Source organism: Mobula hypostoma, chromosome 7, assembly GCF_963921235.1.
Source record: "Mobula hypostoma chromosome 7, sMobHyp1.1, whole genome shotgun sequence".
Classification (NCBI taxonomy): domain Eukaryota; kingdom Metazoa; phylum Chordata; class Chondrichthyes; order Myliobatiformes; family Myliobatidae; genus Mobula; species Mobula hypostoma.
The window spans coordinates 74,680,533-74,694,334 of NC_086103.1; the positions used below are offsets into that span (position 1 = coordinate 74,680,533).

General features: G+C 40.8%; 1 protein-coding gene across 1 annotated transcript; it reads right to left on the bottom strand.

The window, feature by feature from the left end:
• Positions 1 to 6,160: 6,160 nt before the first annotated feature.
• On the bottom strand, positions 6,161 to 12,565 carry LOC134349910 (homeodomain-interacting protein kinase 4-like). The gene is made up of 2 exons (XM_063054870.1): positions 12,004 to 12,565; positions 6,161 to 6,942 (listed from the first exon to the last, which is right to left on the bottom strand). The coding sequence occupies exons 1-2, from the start codon at positions 12,518 to 12,520 to the stop codon at positions 6,161 to 6,163; spliced, it is 1,299 nt and encodes a 432-aa protein (XP_062910940.1). The 5' UTR covers positions 12,521 to 12,565.
• Positions 12,566 to 13,802: the final 1,237 nt, after the last annotated feature.

The following is a 13,802-nucleotide window of genomic DNA, read 5'->3' on the forward strand; positions in this document are numbered from 1 at the left end:
TTGAAGAAATATCAAGCAGGGAAGACAAAGGAGAATCGGTGGATGCTGTGTACTTGGATTTTCAGAAGGCCTTTGACCAGGTGCCACATATAAGACCCCATGGTATTACAAGAAAGTGCATTGGCTAACTGGCAGTGGGAATAAAGGAAGCCATTTTCAGTTGGCTGCAGGTGACAAATGGTGATCCACTGATGTCTGTTTTGGGACCGCATCTCTTCATGTTATATGTCAATAATTTGAATGACAGAATTGATAGTTTTGTGGCCAAGCTTGCCGATTAATCAAAGGTAGGTGGAGGGGCAGAGAGTTTACAGAAGGGCTCAGACAGATTAGGAGAATGGGCAAAGAAGAGGCAGTTGGAGTATAGTGTCGGGAAGAGTACAGTCATGCACTTCGGTAGAAGAAATAAAAGTGCAAGCTATTTTCTGAATGGAAAGAAAATTTTAAAAATCTGAGGTACAAAAGAACTTGGGGGTCCTAAGCAGGATTCCCTAAATGTTAATTTGCAGGTTGAGTTGGAGGTGAAGAAGGCAAATGCAATGTTAGCATTCATTTTGAGAAGAATGGAATATAAATGCAAGGATGTAATACTGAGACTTTATAAAGCACCGATGAGGCCTTCCTTGGAGCATTGTGAACAGTCTTGGGTTTCCTATGTAAGAAAGGATGTGCTGACATTGGAGAGGGTTCAAAGGAGATTCACACTAAGAATTCCAGGATTTAAAGTCTTATATGAGGAGTGGTTAATGGCTCTGAGCCTGTACTCACCATAATTAGGAAGAATGAGGGGGATCTCATTGAAAGGACTTGATAGAATGGATGTGGAGAGGCTGTTTCCTATGGTGGGGGAGTCTAAGACCAGAGGACACGGCCTCAGAATAGAGATATCCATTTAGAATGGAGATGAGGAGGAATTTCTTTAGTTAGAGAGTGGAGAGTCTGTGGAATTTGTTGCCACAGGCAGCTGAGGAGGTCAAGTCATTGTGTATATCTAAGGCAGAGGTTGATTACCCAGGGCATGGAGGGATATGGGGAGAAGACAGGAAATTGGTGCTGAGAGGGAAATGGATCAGCCATGATGAAATGGCGGAGTGGACTTGATGGGCCAAATGGCCTAATTCTGCTCCAATATCTTATCACCTTGTGGTCTTAAGTTGGGTTTGCAGCCTTCAAGTGTCCTTTCCCTAGTAAGGAATGACATGGAAAAGCTCATTTTAAAACTTAAAGCTAACATTTTCATTAACTCATGTCAGAGCTATATCAAACTTGATATGGTTATAATTATTCCTTAACTACTGGTGCCGAGTAAAACATTCCAAGGACTCACCTTCTGCTCTCTGTATAATTGTCCCTTCTGTACACTTATTGACTATTATTCTGTGAGCTAACATTGATCGGTTTTGGCGTGATTAGTGTTGAATTCCATACATACTCTCTTTTTTTGACATTTTTTCATGTTCTGCCTTACTTAAACCAGGATTGTTTTCCTACGGATTCTTCATTTACAGTAAAAGAAACGGCTTGTCTAAATCTTTCATTCCCAAATCTATTCTTACCTTTTCCTTCTTTAGTAGTGTCAGAGTTATGCTTGAGTTGTTCTTTTTCAGTTAGAGGAAAGGATGGTGTACTTTCAGGCCAGGTGCTGTGATTTCGTATGTTCCATTGTGGATGGAGATGTCCACCTTGTTCATGTTCGTATGTCACAGTCTGTTCTTTTAGAACTGGCACAGAAGGATCAGTTTCCTTTGGCTGGTCACTTGCTGTTGGTCTCCTTGTTCTAGACCACATCCGTCCAAGCAACTTAATTGCATTATGCATTGGTTGTCTATGAGTTACTGCCCGCCTGTAACTGCTCACATTTTTATCATTTGTCACTGGAGAAGATTTCCTGTTGTCAACCTGTTTGGAGGTAAGAGTTGACAATGTTCATTACAGTAACCAGAATGAGATTTGGTCAATTGTATATAAAAGGGACAAGTAAAGCAGGTAAATAATACAACAAAAGCCAAGGGATGAAATAGAAGGCACTAAAAACACAACTTTGACAAAATTGAACGTATTCCCTACATTGGACTGCAATTCCCTATTGATAATTAGCTGTTTCCCTATCCACGGGTATTGCCTGGCTTGCTGAATGCTACCAGCATTTTCTGCTTTTATTTGAGATTGAGCATCTGTAGTTTTCTAAATTTGATTCCTTCCTAGCATTGACTTAACATTTTATTTAAGAGATAAGAAACGTGCAGCCACCCTGACGAGACCTGCCTGAAATGGTAAGGAGTTGAGGATTTTCATCCAGTCATTAATTAAATGAATGTTCTGTACTCGGTGGTAGGCTGTAATGTATGCTCACTGAGTTACTTTGCACTTGCACCCTAGCATCTGTGATATTGGGATAGTTGTTTGTATTCTCTTGCTTAAAGGAGTCAAAGTAACATCTTTAGATTTTCCTAGCAACAAGGTGGAGGCCACCTTTTATACCAATTCAAACCCTTCTATTACTTATCCAACAGACATATTTGATATTTTGATTGATCCCTTATGTCAAAAACTCAGTTACTACATTAGAACAATGTCAGAGATACTTCATTTGTCTGTAAATCACCTTGGAGCATCCTAAGGCTGTGAAAAGTGAAATATATGTTCAGTAGCCACTTTATTAGGTACCTCCTGTACCAAGTCAATTAGCCATTGAGTGTATGTTTATGGTCTCCTGTTACTGTAGCCCATCTGCATCAAGGTTCGATGTGTTGTGTGTTCAGAGGTGCTCGTCTGCACACCACCGTTGTAACGTGCACTTATTTGAGTTGCTGTCGCCTTCCTGTCAGCTATAATCAATCTGGCCATTTTCCTCTGACCTCTCGCATTAACCCATAGAAGTGCTACACATTGGATGTTTTTTTTTGTTTTTTGCACCATTCTCTGTAAACTCTAAAGACTGCTGTGCATGAAAATCCGAGGAGATCAGCAGTTTCTGAGATAATCAAACCATCTCATCCGGTGCCAAAAATCATTCCACAGTCAAAGCTACTTAGATCACATTTCTTCAAACATTATGATATTTGCTCTAAACAGCAACTGAATCTCTTGACCATGCCTGCATGCTTTTATACATTGAGTTGTTGCCACGTGGTTGCCTGATTAGATTTTTGCATCAACCAGCAGGTGTACAGCTGTACCTAACAAAATGGCCACTGAGTATAACTGCTGGTGTCCAATGATTGCAGTGTGTACTATTCACAGAATGAGCAACAGTGACTAATTTAGGCCTCTCCTACAGGGCCTCATAGCCCCCACAATCTCTACCACCAGGGCAGAAAAGATGCAGTTATCAATGCACCACCCTCTGCAGGTTTCCCCTCCCAGCTGCGTGGCATCCTGACTTGGAAATATACTGCCTGGCCTGCTGAGTTCCTCCAGCACTTTGTGTGAGCTTCTTTGGAAGTATATTGCCTGTCCTCCTTCATCACTGAGTTTTAATCCGGGAACTTCACGCCTGAGAATATTGCTGGGACACCATCACAAGCAGTGCAGCAGCTTAAAAAGGCGGCTTACCAACACCACCCCAAGGGCATTTAGGGATAAGAAATAAATTTCAGATTTACCAGTGATGCCCACTTTCGAAAGGTATGGTGAAGGCAGGTGGAGGAATCCCTACAAGACGACTTTGAATCGGTGGACTGGACAGTATTCAGGGATTCATATTCAAATCCGAATGAATACATTGGAGTTGTCACCGCTTTCATCAAGGCCTGCGTGGATGAGTGTGTGCCTTCGAGGACACACCAGACATTCCCAAACCAAAAGTCATGGATGAACTAAGAGAATCGCATTCTGCTGAAGGCTGGGTCTGAGATGTTCAAGACCGGAGATACAGAACTATACCAGAAGTCCAGGAATGATCTTGGAAGGCTATTTTAAGAGCAAATAAATAATTCACATTGAAGTTAGGGGCAGAAATGGATGCACATAAGCGCTGGCAGGGTTCAGAGGCCATTACTTCCTACAAGGTGAAATCTAACATCATGAATGGCTTTGATGTTTCACTTCCAGATGAGCTCGATGGCTTTTATCCACGCTTTGAAAGGGAGAATGAAACTGCACCTGAGCAAATTCCTGCAGCATCTGCAACTGTCATCTCTGTCTTGCAGCCTGGCCCAGCATCAAGGGCATCTTCAAAAAGCAATGCCTCCAAAAGGCGGCATCCATCATAAAGTACCACCATCACACTGGACATGACCTCCTCACATCGCTACCATCAGGGAGGAGGTACACAATCCTAAAGACACACACTTGATATTTTCGGAACAGCTTCTTCCCCTCTGCCATCAGATTTATGATCCAACAATGAACCAACCCATGAACACTACCACATTATTTTTGGCTCTACTCATTTAATTTACATACGTTTGTATTTCTTATTATAATTTATAGTATTTTTGTGTATGGCACTGTACTGCAGCCACAAAATGGCAATTTCATGACATATGCCATATTAAATCTGAGTTGACCTTCAACATGGGAAAGAGAATATGTCTCTTTCACAAGATAATATATCCCTGTCTTTTTTTAAAAAGCCCATTGTATAAAATGAGTAATTCATAACATTCCCAATGGAGTGAGAACAAATGTAGTTACTCTTGACGCAGGAAACATTTCTTTGCAAGTTCCTGCCACTGCCATGATTTCTTGGAGTTTCATTTTGTAGAGGATATAAAGAGGCAAGGTATGAATTGCAAAACTAGGCATATGTGTGCTTGGTTACAGACCAATCACAGTAATGCAGCCTGAACAAAGTCTTGCAGGGCTTCAAAGGGATCTCCAAAGAAGATAGTAACATAGATCTTTTCTTTCCCCTCTACTCATCAAAAGTAGAACATCATGAGGTAGGACAGAATATGAAAGGTGAGTAAAAAAATCTTAAAATCAACAGTAGATTGTTCAGAGATTAGTGAAGCAAGAGACTGTCATGTATTTTCAACTTGCAGACCCAACATTGTTCTGAATATACAAAGTTTGCAATTGTACATAAATTTGCTGATGGCAATGTACAACTGAAATTGAAAGGCAAACAAGAACTAATTTTCTTAATAAGCATTAAAACAAATGTATAAAAAGTGAGGTTATAGGCCAACAAGGACACTTCCTATAGTTACTCACTATATATTGACATCACAGGCTTGCAATTATTGTCTATTTTTTATTGCACCCTGAAAGGAGAAATCAGTTGAGTGATGACCATATTGTTGACTTGAAGTCATGTATAGTTCATTCTAAAAAAGGATGGTGAATTTTGTTTCCTGAAGGATACTATGAACCAGCTTGGTTTATGCAATAGTACAGTAGTTGTCTTGCAGTTACCAGGCTCCAATTTAGCTGTTGAATATCAAATTCAACAACTGTCACGGTGCAATTTTGAATTTACATTGCTGGGTCAATTAGATGCTACTCTTGTTTAACAATAAAAACAGACACCTCTGAAAGCTAGCAGGTTTTAAGATATTGTGCATGACCCTGACATGCAGACTCTACAGTGGGAGACCTAATTTTAGGTTATGGTAATGATTGATCACAAGCAATCCCAGAATTCTGTGGTTTGGATAGGAACAGTGAACTTTGGATATGTTGCCCAGACATGACACTGATTCACATATACACCAGTCTATTATATTGATACTGTTATCTTGCAAAATACTGAAAATGGTTGGGCTGCATCTTTCCATGGTGGGAGAGTCTAGGAATAGAAGGCACAGCCTCAGGATAGAAGGACGCCCTTTCAAAACAGAGATATGGAGAAATTTCTTTAGCCAAAGGGTGGTGAATTTTGTGGTATTTGTTGCCACGTGCAGCTGTGGGGGCCTGGTCTTCAGATGTATTTAAGGCAGAGATTGATAGGACATGGCATCAAAGGTTACGGGGAGAATGCCAGGAAGAGAAAAAAAGGGATCAGCCATGATTGAATGGTGGAGCAGACTCGATAGGTCAGATGGCCTAATTCTGCTCCTATGTCTTATGGTCTTATGGTCTTATCAGTGGAGAGAGGTATTATTCTGATGAAGGTTCATTGATCTGAAATAATAATTGTTATTTTCTCCAGAAATACGGCCTCACAAAAAAATCTGATGTGAATTACATCTATCTTTTCATAAAATGCTGAAACTCAATACAGTTGAGAACTAACCTCTTTTTCAAATTCATCCATAACTGAATGATCCGAGTCATCTTCCATTGATTGTTTAATGGCTTGAGGCTTTTGGTGTACATGCACTGATTCATAATGTTGATTATTTAAATAACAACACTTTATGAAGCTTTGACAGCAATGAAAGTGACCTTCAGCTTTCTTACAGGGAGCTAAAGCTATATGGAGGGCCTGTGCTGATATATTGTAGTATTTTGTATTTTTGTATTTTGACTTGAGCTTCTGCATTGTGATAAATGGGTGCTTTAAAGCTGCACTTGCAGCAAAGCGCTGCCTTGGATCGAAAATGAGTATTTTCTTTATGAGAGCCACCATCATATACTGGTCAAACAGTTCAGCTTTCAATTCCTTATCTGGAAATATAGTTTTGGTGTTGATGGTTGCTAGCTGGTCAAGTGAATTCAGACTTCTTGTTCTGGTCTCCAGAGGATGCACCATTGTCTCTGCTTGATATTCATCTATTGATTTGAGCCTCCATTTATACATTGAATTAGGCTGACGAGCTTTTTTAAAGAAATGGTGGGTTTTGCTGGCTGCTTCCAAAATTTGATCACTCGGTAGCCCTTGTGTTTCAACAATATACCTGATCTGGTCATACTCATTGGTACCAGGATAGATGGGCCAACCAAGGTGAAGTTCTGCCATCACACAGCCGAGAGACCACATGTCCAACTTTTCAAAGAAGGGCAAGCCAAGTAAGATCTCGGGTGCTCGGTAAAATCTAGATTGGATGTATGGCCCTGTATTTTAAAAAAAAGATCCTTTGAACAAATGTAAAAATGAATAAAATCTATCAAGTTAGTACAGAAATAAATATGTTGTTGATCAAATATTCCTTACTAAACAGAATAGTTTAAATATGTAAGCCATCTGATAACTACAGGATGTTGGGCATTGTTCTTATACCCCTAAAATAACATCACAATATCTTGGATACTTTATTAATGGATTCCGAGTCTAGTATTTTATTAACATTGGTGGTTATCATAATGCAACAATAATATTTGTGCACCCATCCTTTGGAACAGTGAAGATGTCACAATGTCTATAATATCATAACAGGAAACAAACTCTAAAAAACCAACAATCTTCAATTAGTGGCCAAAATGTATTTATTTCCAGTTGTTATCTGTGTCTCAGGGGATGGCAGAGATGACATTTTTCTCCATTGTCTTAAAAGCTGGAAGAGAGACAGAAAGGTAAGTTTGGTAACAGATGGCTTAATCCCTACAGTGATAGCCAATAATGTATCCTGCATTGTGTATGACAAGATTATAGGAACTGGGACACTGAAGAGCAAATAAGTAGGCAGATTTTGAAAAGTTGCAAAAACATGGTTGACTTCAACTTCTCTAATCTTGGTTTGCACTTCCTTAATGTATAAAGTTTAGATGGGGCAGAATTTGGTAAGTGTGTCCAGAAAGGATTTTTGACACAATATGTGGACTTCAGGAGAGGCCATACTGGATTTAGTACTAGCAATGAATCTGCTCAGGTGACAGCCCACTCAGTAGAAGGGCATTTCGAAGTTGATGACAAATACACCCTGACCTTTAGCATAGAACTAGGTAATGTTTATGAAAGGTTCAATAAACTAGGTAAAGATTTTGTAGAAAATCATAAGGCTAGCAGGAAGGAGTTCAGGAATGAAATTAGGAGAGCCAGAAGGGGCCATGAGAATGCTTTGGCAAGCAAGATTAAGGAAAACCCCAAGGCATTCTACAAGTATGTGAAGAACAAGAGGATAAGATGTGAGAGAATAGGACCAATCAAGTGTGACAGTGGAAAAGTGTGTATGGAACCGGAGGAGATAGCGGAGGTACTTAATGAATACTTTGCTTCAGTATTCACTATGGAAAAGGATCTTGACGATTGTAGGGATGACCTACAGTGGATTGAAAAGCTTGAGCATTTAGACATTAAGAAAGAGGATGTGGTGGAGCTTTTGGAAAGCATCAAGTTGGATAAGTCTCCGGAACTGGATGAGATGTACCCCAGGCTACTGTGGAAGGTAAGGGAAGAGATTGCTGAGCCTCTAGCAATGATCTTTGCATCATCAATAGGGATGGGAGAGGTTCCAGAGGATTGGAGGGTTGCGGATGTTGTTCCCTTATTCAAAAAAGGGAGTAAGATAGCCCAGGAAATTATAGATCAGTGAGTCTTACTTCACTGATTGGTAAGTTGATGGAAAAGATCCTGAGAGGCAGGATTAATGAACATTTGGAAAGGAAGAATATGATTAAGAATAGTCAGCATGGCTTTGTCAAAGGCAGGTCGTGCCTTAAGAACCTAATTGAATTTTTTTGAGGATGTAACTAAACACATTGATGAAGGTAGAGCGGTAGATGCGGTGTATACGGATTTCAGCAAGGCATTTGATAAGGTACCCCATGCAAGGCTATTGAGAAAGTAAGGAGGCATGGGATCCAAGGGGACATTGTTTTGTGGATCCAGAAATGGCTTGTCCACAGAAGGCAAAGAGTGGTTGTAAACGGGCCATATTCTGCATGGAGGTCGGTGACCAGTGGAGTGCCTCAGGGTTCTGTTCTAGGACCCCTACTGTTTGTGATTTTTATAAAATGACCTGGATGAGAAAGTGGAGGGATGGGTTAGTAAATTTGCTGATGACACAAAGGTTAGGGGTGTTATGGATAGTGTGGAGGACTGTCAGAGGTCACAGCGGGACATCAATAGGATACAAAACTGGGCTGAGAAGTGGCAGATGGAGTTCAACCTAGATAAGTGTGAGGAGGTTTATTTTAGTAGGTCAAATATGACGGCAGAATATAGTATTAATGGTAAGATTTTTGGCAGTGTGGAGGATCAGAGGGATCTTGGGGTCCGAGTCCATAAGACACTCAAAGCTGCTGTGCAGGTTGACTCTGTGGTTAAGAAAGCATATGGTGTATTGGCCTTCATCAATCATGGAATTGAGTTTAAGAGCCGAGAGATAACGTTACAGCTATCTAGGACCCTGGTCAGACCCCACTTGGAGTACTGTGCTCAGTTCTAGTCTCCTCACTACAGGAAGGATGTGGAAACTATAGAAAGGGTGCAGAGGAGATTTTCAAGGACGTTGCCTGGATTGGAGAGCATGCCTTATGAGAATAGGTTGAGTGAACTTGGCCTTTTCTCCTTGGCGCAGCAGAGGATGAGAGGTGACCTGACAGAGGTGTATAAGATGATGAGAGGCATTGATCATATGGATAGTTAGAGGCTTTTTCCCAGGGCTGAAATGGCTAGCATGAGAGTGCACAAGTTTAAGGTGCTTGGTAGCAGGTACAGAGAAGATATCAGGGGTAAGTTATTTATGCAGGGAGTAGTGAGTGCATGGAATGGGCTGCCGGCAATGGTGGTAGAGGCAAATATGATAGGGTCTTTTAAGAGACTCCTGGATAGGTACATGGAGCTTAGAAAAATAGAGGGCTATGGGCAACCCTAGGTAATTTCTAAAGTAAGTATATGTTCGGCAAAGGGCTTGTATTGTGCTGCAGGCTTTTTATGTTTCTATGTTTCTATAGCCAAGGGCAAGGACAAGAGCAGACAGTACAGGAAAGTATCTAGTTACGGAAGGCTAACTACAATGGTTTTAGGCAGAAACCTGAAGCATACACTGGGAACAGGTAGTTCAGGGAAATGCACAGTAGAAATGTAGAAGTTGTTTAGGTGACACTTGCATGGGATTCTGTATAAATGTTTCCCCCTTGAGACAGAAAAAGGATGGTAGGGTGAAGGAACCGTGGTTGAAAAGAGAGATGGAACATTTGGTCAAGAGGAAGAAGGAAGTAAAAATCAGATAGAACTCTTGAGAGTTATTAGGTACCCGACAAGTAATTTCAGAAGGAATTTAAGAGCACTAGATGGGGACATGAGAAAGCCTTGGCTAGTAGGATTAGGGAAAACCCTAAGGTTTTCTGCTCCATGTGAAGACCAGGAGGATGACTGGACTGAGAGTGGGACTGTCCAGGGATAAAGAGGGAAATGTGTCTGGAGTCAGAGGAGGTAGAGGAGTTCCTTAATGGATACTTTGCTTTACAGTTCACCAGTGAGAAGGACCTTGATGAATGCGATGTCAGCATAAGATGGACTGATGTGTTGGAACGTGTTAAGGTTAAAAGAGAGGGTGTTTTGGAACTTTTGAAAAATGGAAGAAGAGGTAGCTCTCTGGGGCTGGTTGGGATATAGCCTAGATTATTACAGAAAACTAGGGAAGAGCTTACTGGGGCATTGATGATGATCTTTGCATCCTCACTGGCCACAGGAGCAGAACTAGATGATTGGAGGATGGCAAATACTGTTTTGTTATTCAAGAAACCTAATCCCGGGAATTATAAAGCAGGGAGTCTTACATCAGTGGTGGGTAAACTAATGAAGAAGATTCCTAGGAACAGAATTTAGAACATTTGGAGGGGGCACAATGGTTATTAGGGATTGTCAGCATGGCTTTGTGCAGGACAGGTTGTGCCTTCTGAGCCTGATTCAGTTTTTCGAGGAAGTGTCAAAGCACATTGATGAAGACTGTACTGTGGTTGTGGTGTACAGTATATGCAATTTAGTAAGCCATTTGAGAAGGTTTCCCATGGTATAGTTTCATTCAGAAAGTCATGAGGAATGAGATCCAGGTAGTAGCTGATGGAGCATTTTCTTCTCAGATGTCGGTGACCTGTGGTCTTCTGCAGGTTATCTTAGAACGCGTCCCTGCAGAAGACCGCAGGTCACCAACCTCCGAGAGCAGATACTTGCTCTTAATGATTGTTATAAATAACTTAGATGAAGAAGTAGAGGTTGGATTAATGTGCTTTCAGATGACATTAAGGTTGGTGATGTTGTAGAAGGTTGTCGTAGGTTACATTGGGTTATAGACAGGAGCAGAGCTTGATGGAGAACTTGAAGATGTATTTAAATCTGTTAAGTGCGAAGTGAATCACTTTGGAAGATCGAATGAAGGCAGAGTACGTAGTAATGGCAAGATCCTTAGCGGTGTAGAGGAACAGCAGGATCTTGGATTCCAAATCCATAGGTCCCTTAAAGTTGCCATGGAAGTTGAAACGGTGGCTTAGAAGGTCTTCATTATTCAGGAGATTGAGTTCAAGAGTCATGATGTAAGCTTGCAGCTCTATAAATCTCTGATTAGACTACATTTAAGAGTATAGTCTTCAATTCTGGTCACTGTATTGTAGGAAGGATGTGGAAGCTTTAGAGAGGGTGCAGAGGAGTTATTTCCAGGACGCTGCCTGGATTAGAGCACATATTTTATGAGGAAAGATTGAATAAGCTAAGACTTTTTTCTTTGGAGCAAAGAAGGATGAGAAGCAACTTGATAGATTATAAGGGGCATAGATAGAATGGACAGCCAGCATCTATTCCCAGGGCAGCAGTGGCCAATGCAAGAGGGCATCCACAGAAGGTGAGTTAAGGAAAGTTTCTGGGAGCTGTCAGAGGTAGGAATTTTTTAAACACAGAAAAAACTCTGTCATTCAAAATACTGCAGCTGATCCTCTATCTCAGTACCATATCCAGACTATCTCAAGTTCCACCAAGTTTTCCACCAAGAAATCCACTTACTTCCCGAACCACATTCAATAACTTAGGTTCTGTTGTCTTTTGTTGTAGAGAATCCTATAGACTCACCACCCTTCCAAGTAAAGAAATTCCTCCACATGAAGCACCAAAGGCTTTTCCCAGTTTTAGTGAAATTCCTCAAGCTAGACCAGCCACAGCAAGAAGAAACGATTGGCCCTGGCAGAGTTAGTATATATTTATGCTTGCTAATTCTACAACAAAAAAAAATGAAGACTTACCTTTAAACTGCTGAATATCAGGCAATAAGCAAGCAGAGCCAAAATCAATCAGCTTTATTTTGAATGGAAATTGGGCCTTTTCAACGAGCATGATATTTTCAGGTTTGATGTCTGTGTGGACAATAGAGAGCTCCTTCAGTTTCTGCAGAGCAATCAGCACTTGCTTTGTGATGGAGCGAATATGCTTGATTGGTAGTGGAACAAATTCATTTTCCTTCTGATACTCATACAGACTTTGCTCCAGAAGTTCAAACACAAGACAAAGCTTGGAATCATCACTGAATGACTCAACAAACTGAACAATGCAGAACTTGTTTGAATCTACAGATTCCAACATTCTCAGTATTTTAAGCTCGCACTTGATGACCCCTTTCCGGAAATTATAGTTTTGTAATATCTTTATGGCCACATATTCGCCGGAGGCCCTTTTCCAACATTTTGTCACTTCTCCGAATGTTCCCTTTCCTAAGACAGTAATGATGTCATACTCATCAGAGTCAGAGTACAAAACAGACATCTTCAAAAGGATCCCAAATCTAACACTTCCAGTACTCAAGTAAAGCTCCACTTTATCCAACAACAGGGGCATGTGATATGTTCCATTTCTGTGCTTAGCTCTGTGATGCAGTAGGCATCTCACTATGACACAGGCTTACCTGGTGACCATATGCCCAGCAACAGAACTTGGTGGTCTCAGACTGTTAGTTCTTATGAGTTCCTATGGGATGGGAATCCTTTAATTGTGTGGCCATCAATATTGACAGGCTCATTCATTTATTAAGTATCCAGAAATATTGATTACATAATACAAAGTTCTCCATTTGGTAAATGGTATTCAATGGGAAATAGTACAATTCAGAAGTATTACGCAACTCTATGCAAGGATGTCTATCCAGCCTATTTTGATCTGAATATCTCTACTGTGTGCAGATAACTCCTGGCACAGCGTTTACCCTGGTGACTCTTGGTCCAAAACTTGTGGACAACATTGAGCCTGTATACCTTGCACAATTCCTCTGACCCAGATTAAATATTAAATGTGCTTGTGACAGAGAGCAGGCAGCCATCCAGCCAGTCATTTCAGCCCGACACCCTTCATCTTTACTGCCAGTCTAAATGAAGGGTCCCCACCTGTAATGTTGACTGTTCATCTTTCTCTATACATGTTCCCTGACCACTGTATTTGCTTTTGCTTAGTACCTCGAGGTAGGTTACTCCTCCATCAAAATCAGTGCGAGCATTGTCCCCAGGTGGTTTATGTGGGGCCTCCGCAAGTCTGACTCTGCCTAGTCAAACTCTTGTTAGTTTCCAGAATTGCAGATTTGTCATCCCTTTCGGACCAACTCATTCAGGCCAACATTTATGTACCATCTCAAGCGTCCTCCTGTCCTTCCTCACTAACCCTATCAGCATAACTCTTTCTCTACTTTCTTCCCTCATCTGGTCTTCTTTTCAATACATTTTAGCCATTCTGTGTCAGTGGAGAGTTCCACATTCTCGACGCTCTTGCAGTGAAGAAATTTCTTCTGAATTCCTAAATGTATTTTGTGGCCAATGACCACAAGCTGGTTGTAATTTTGCAATTTTTAGTACACTTCACTTTTAGAAGGAAAACACAATGTCCTCAGATTTAAAACCAGAAATGATTCTCTTTCAACAGCTTCTGCCTAATATGCTTAGTATATCCAAAATTTTCAGTTTTCATTTCAGATTTCTGGCAGCTGTTGTTTTGTTTTTAACTTCACTTTTAGAAGCGATAGGCAAGATGGAATAGGGGGATTTGGAGCCTTGAAGTTAAG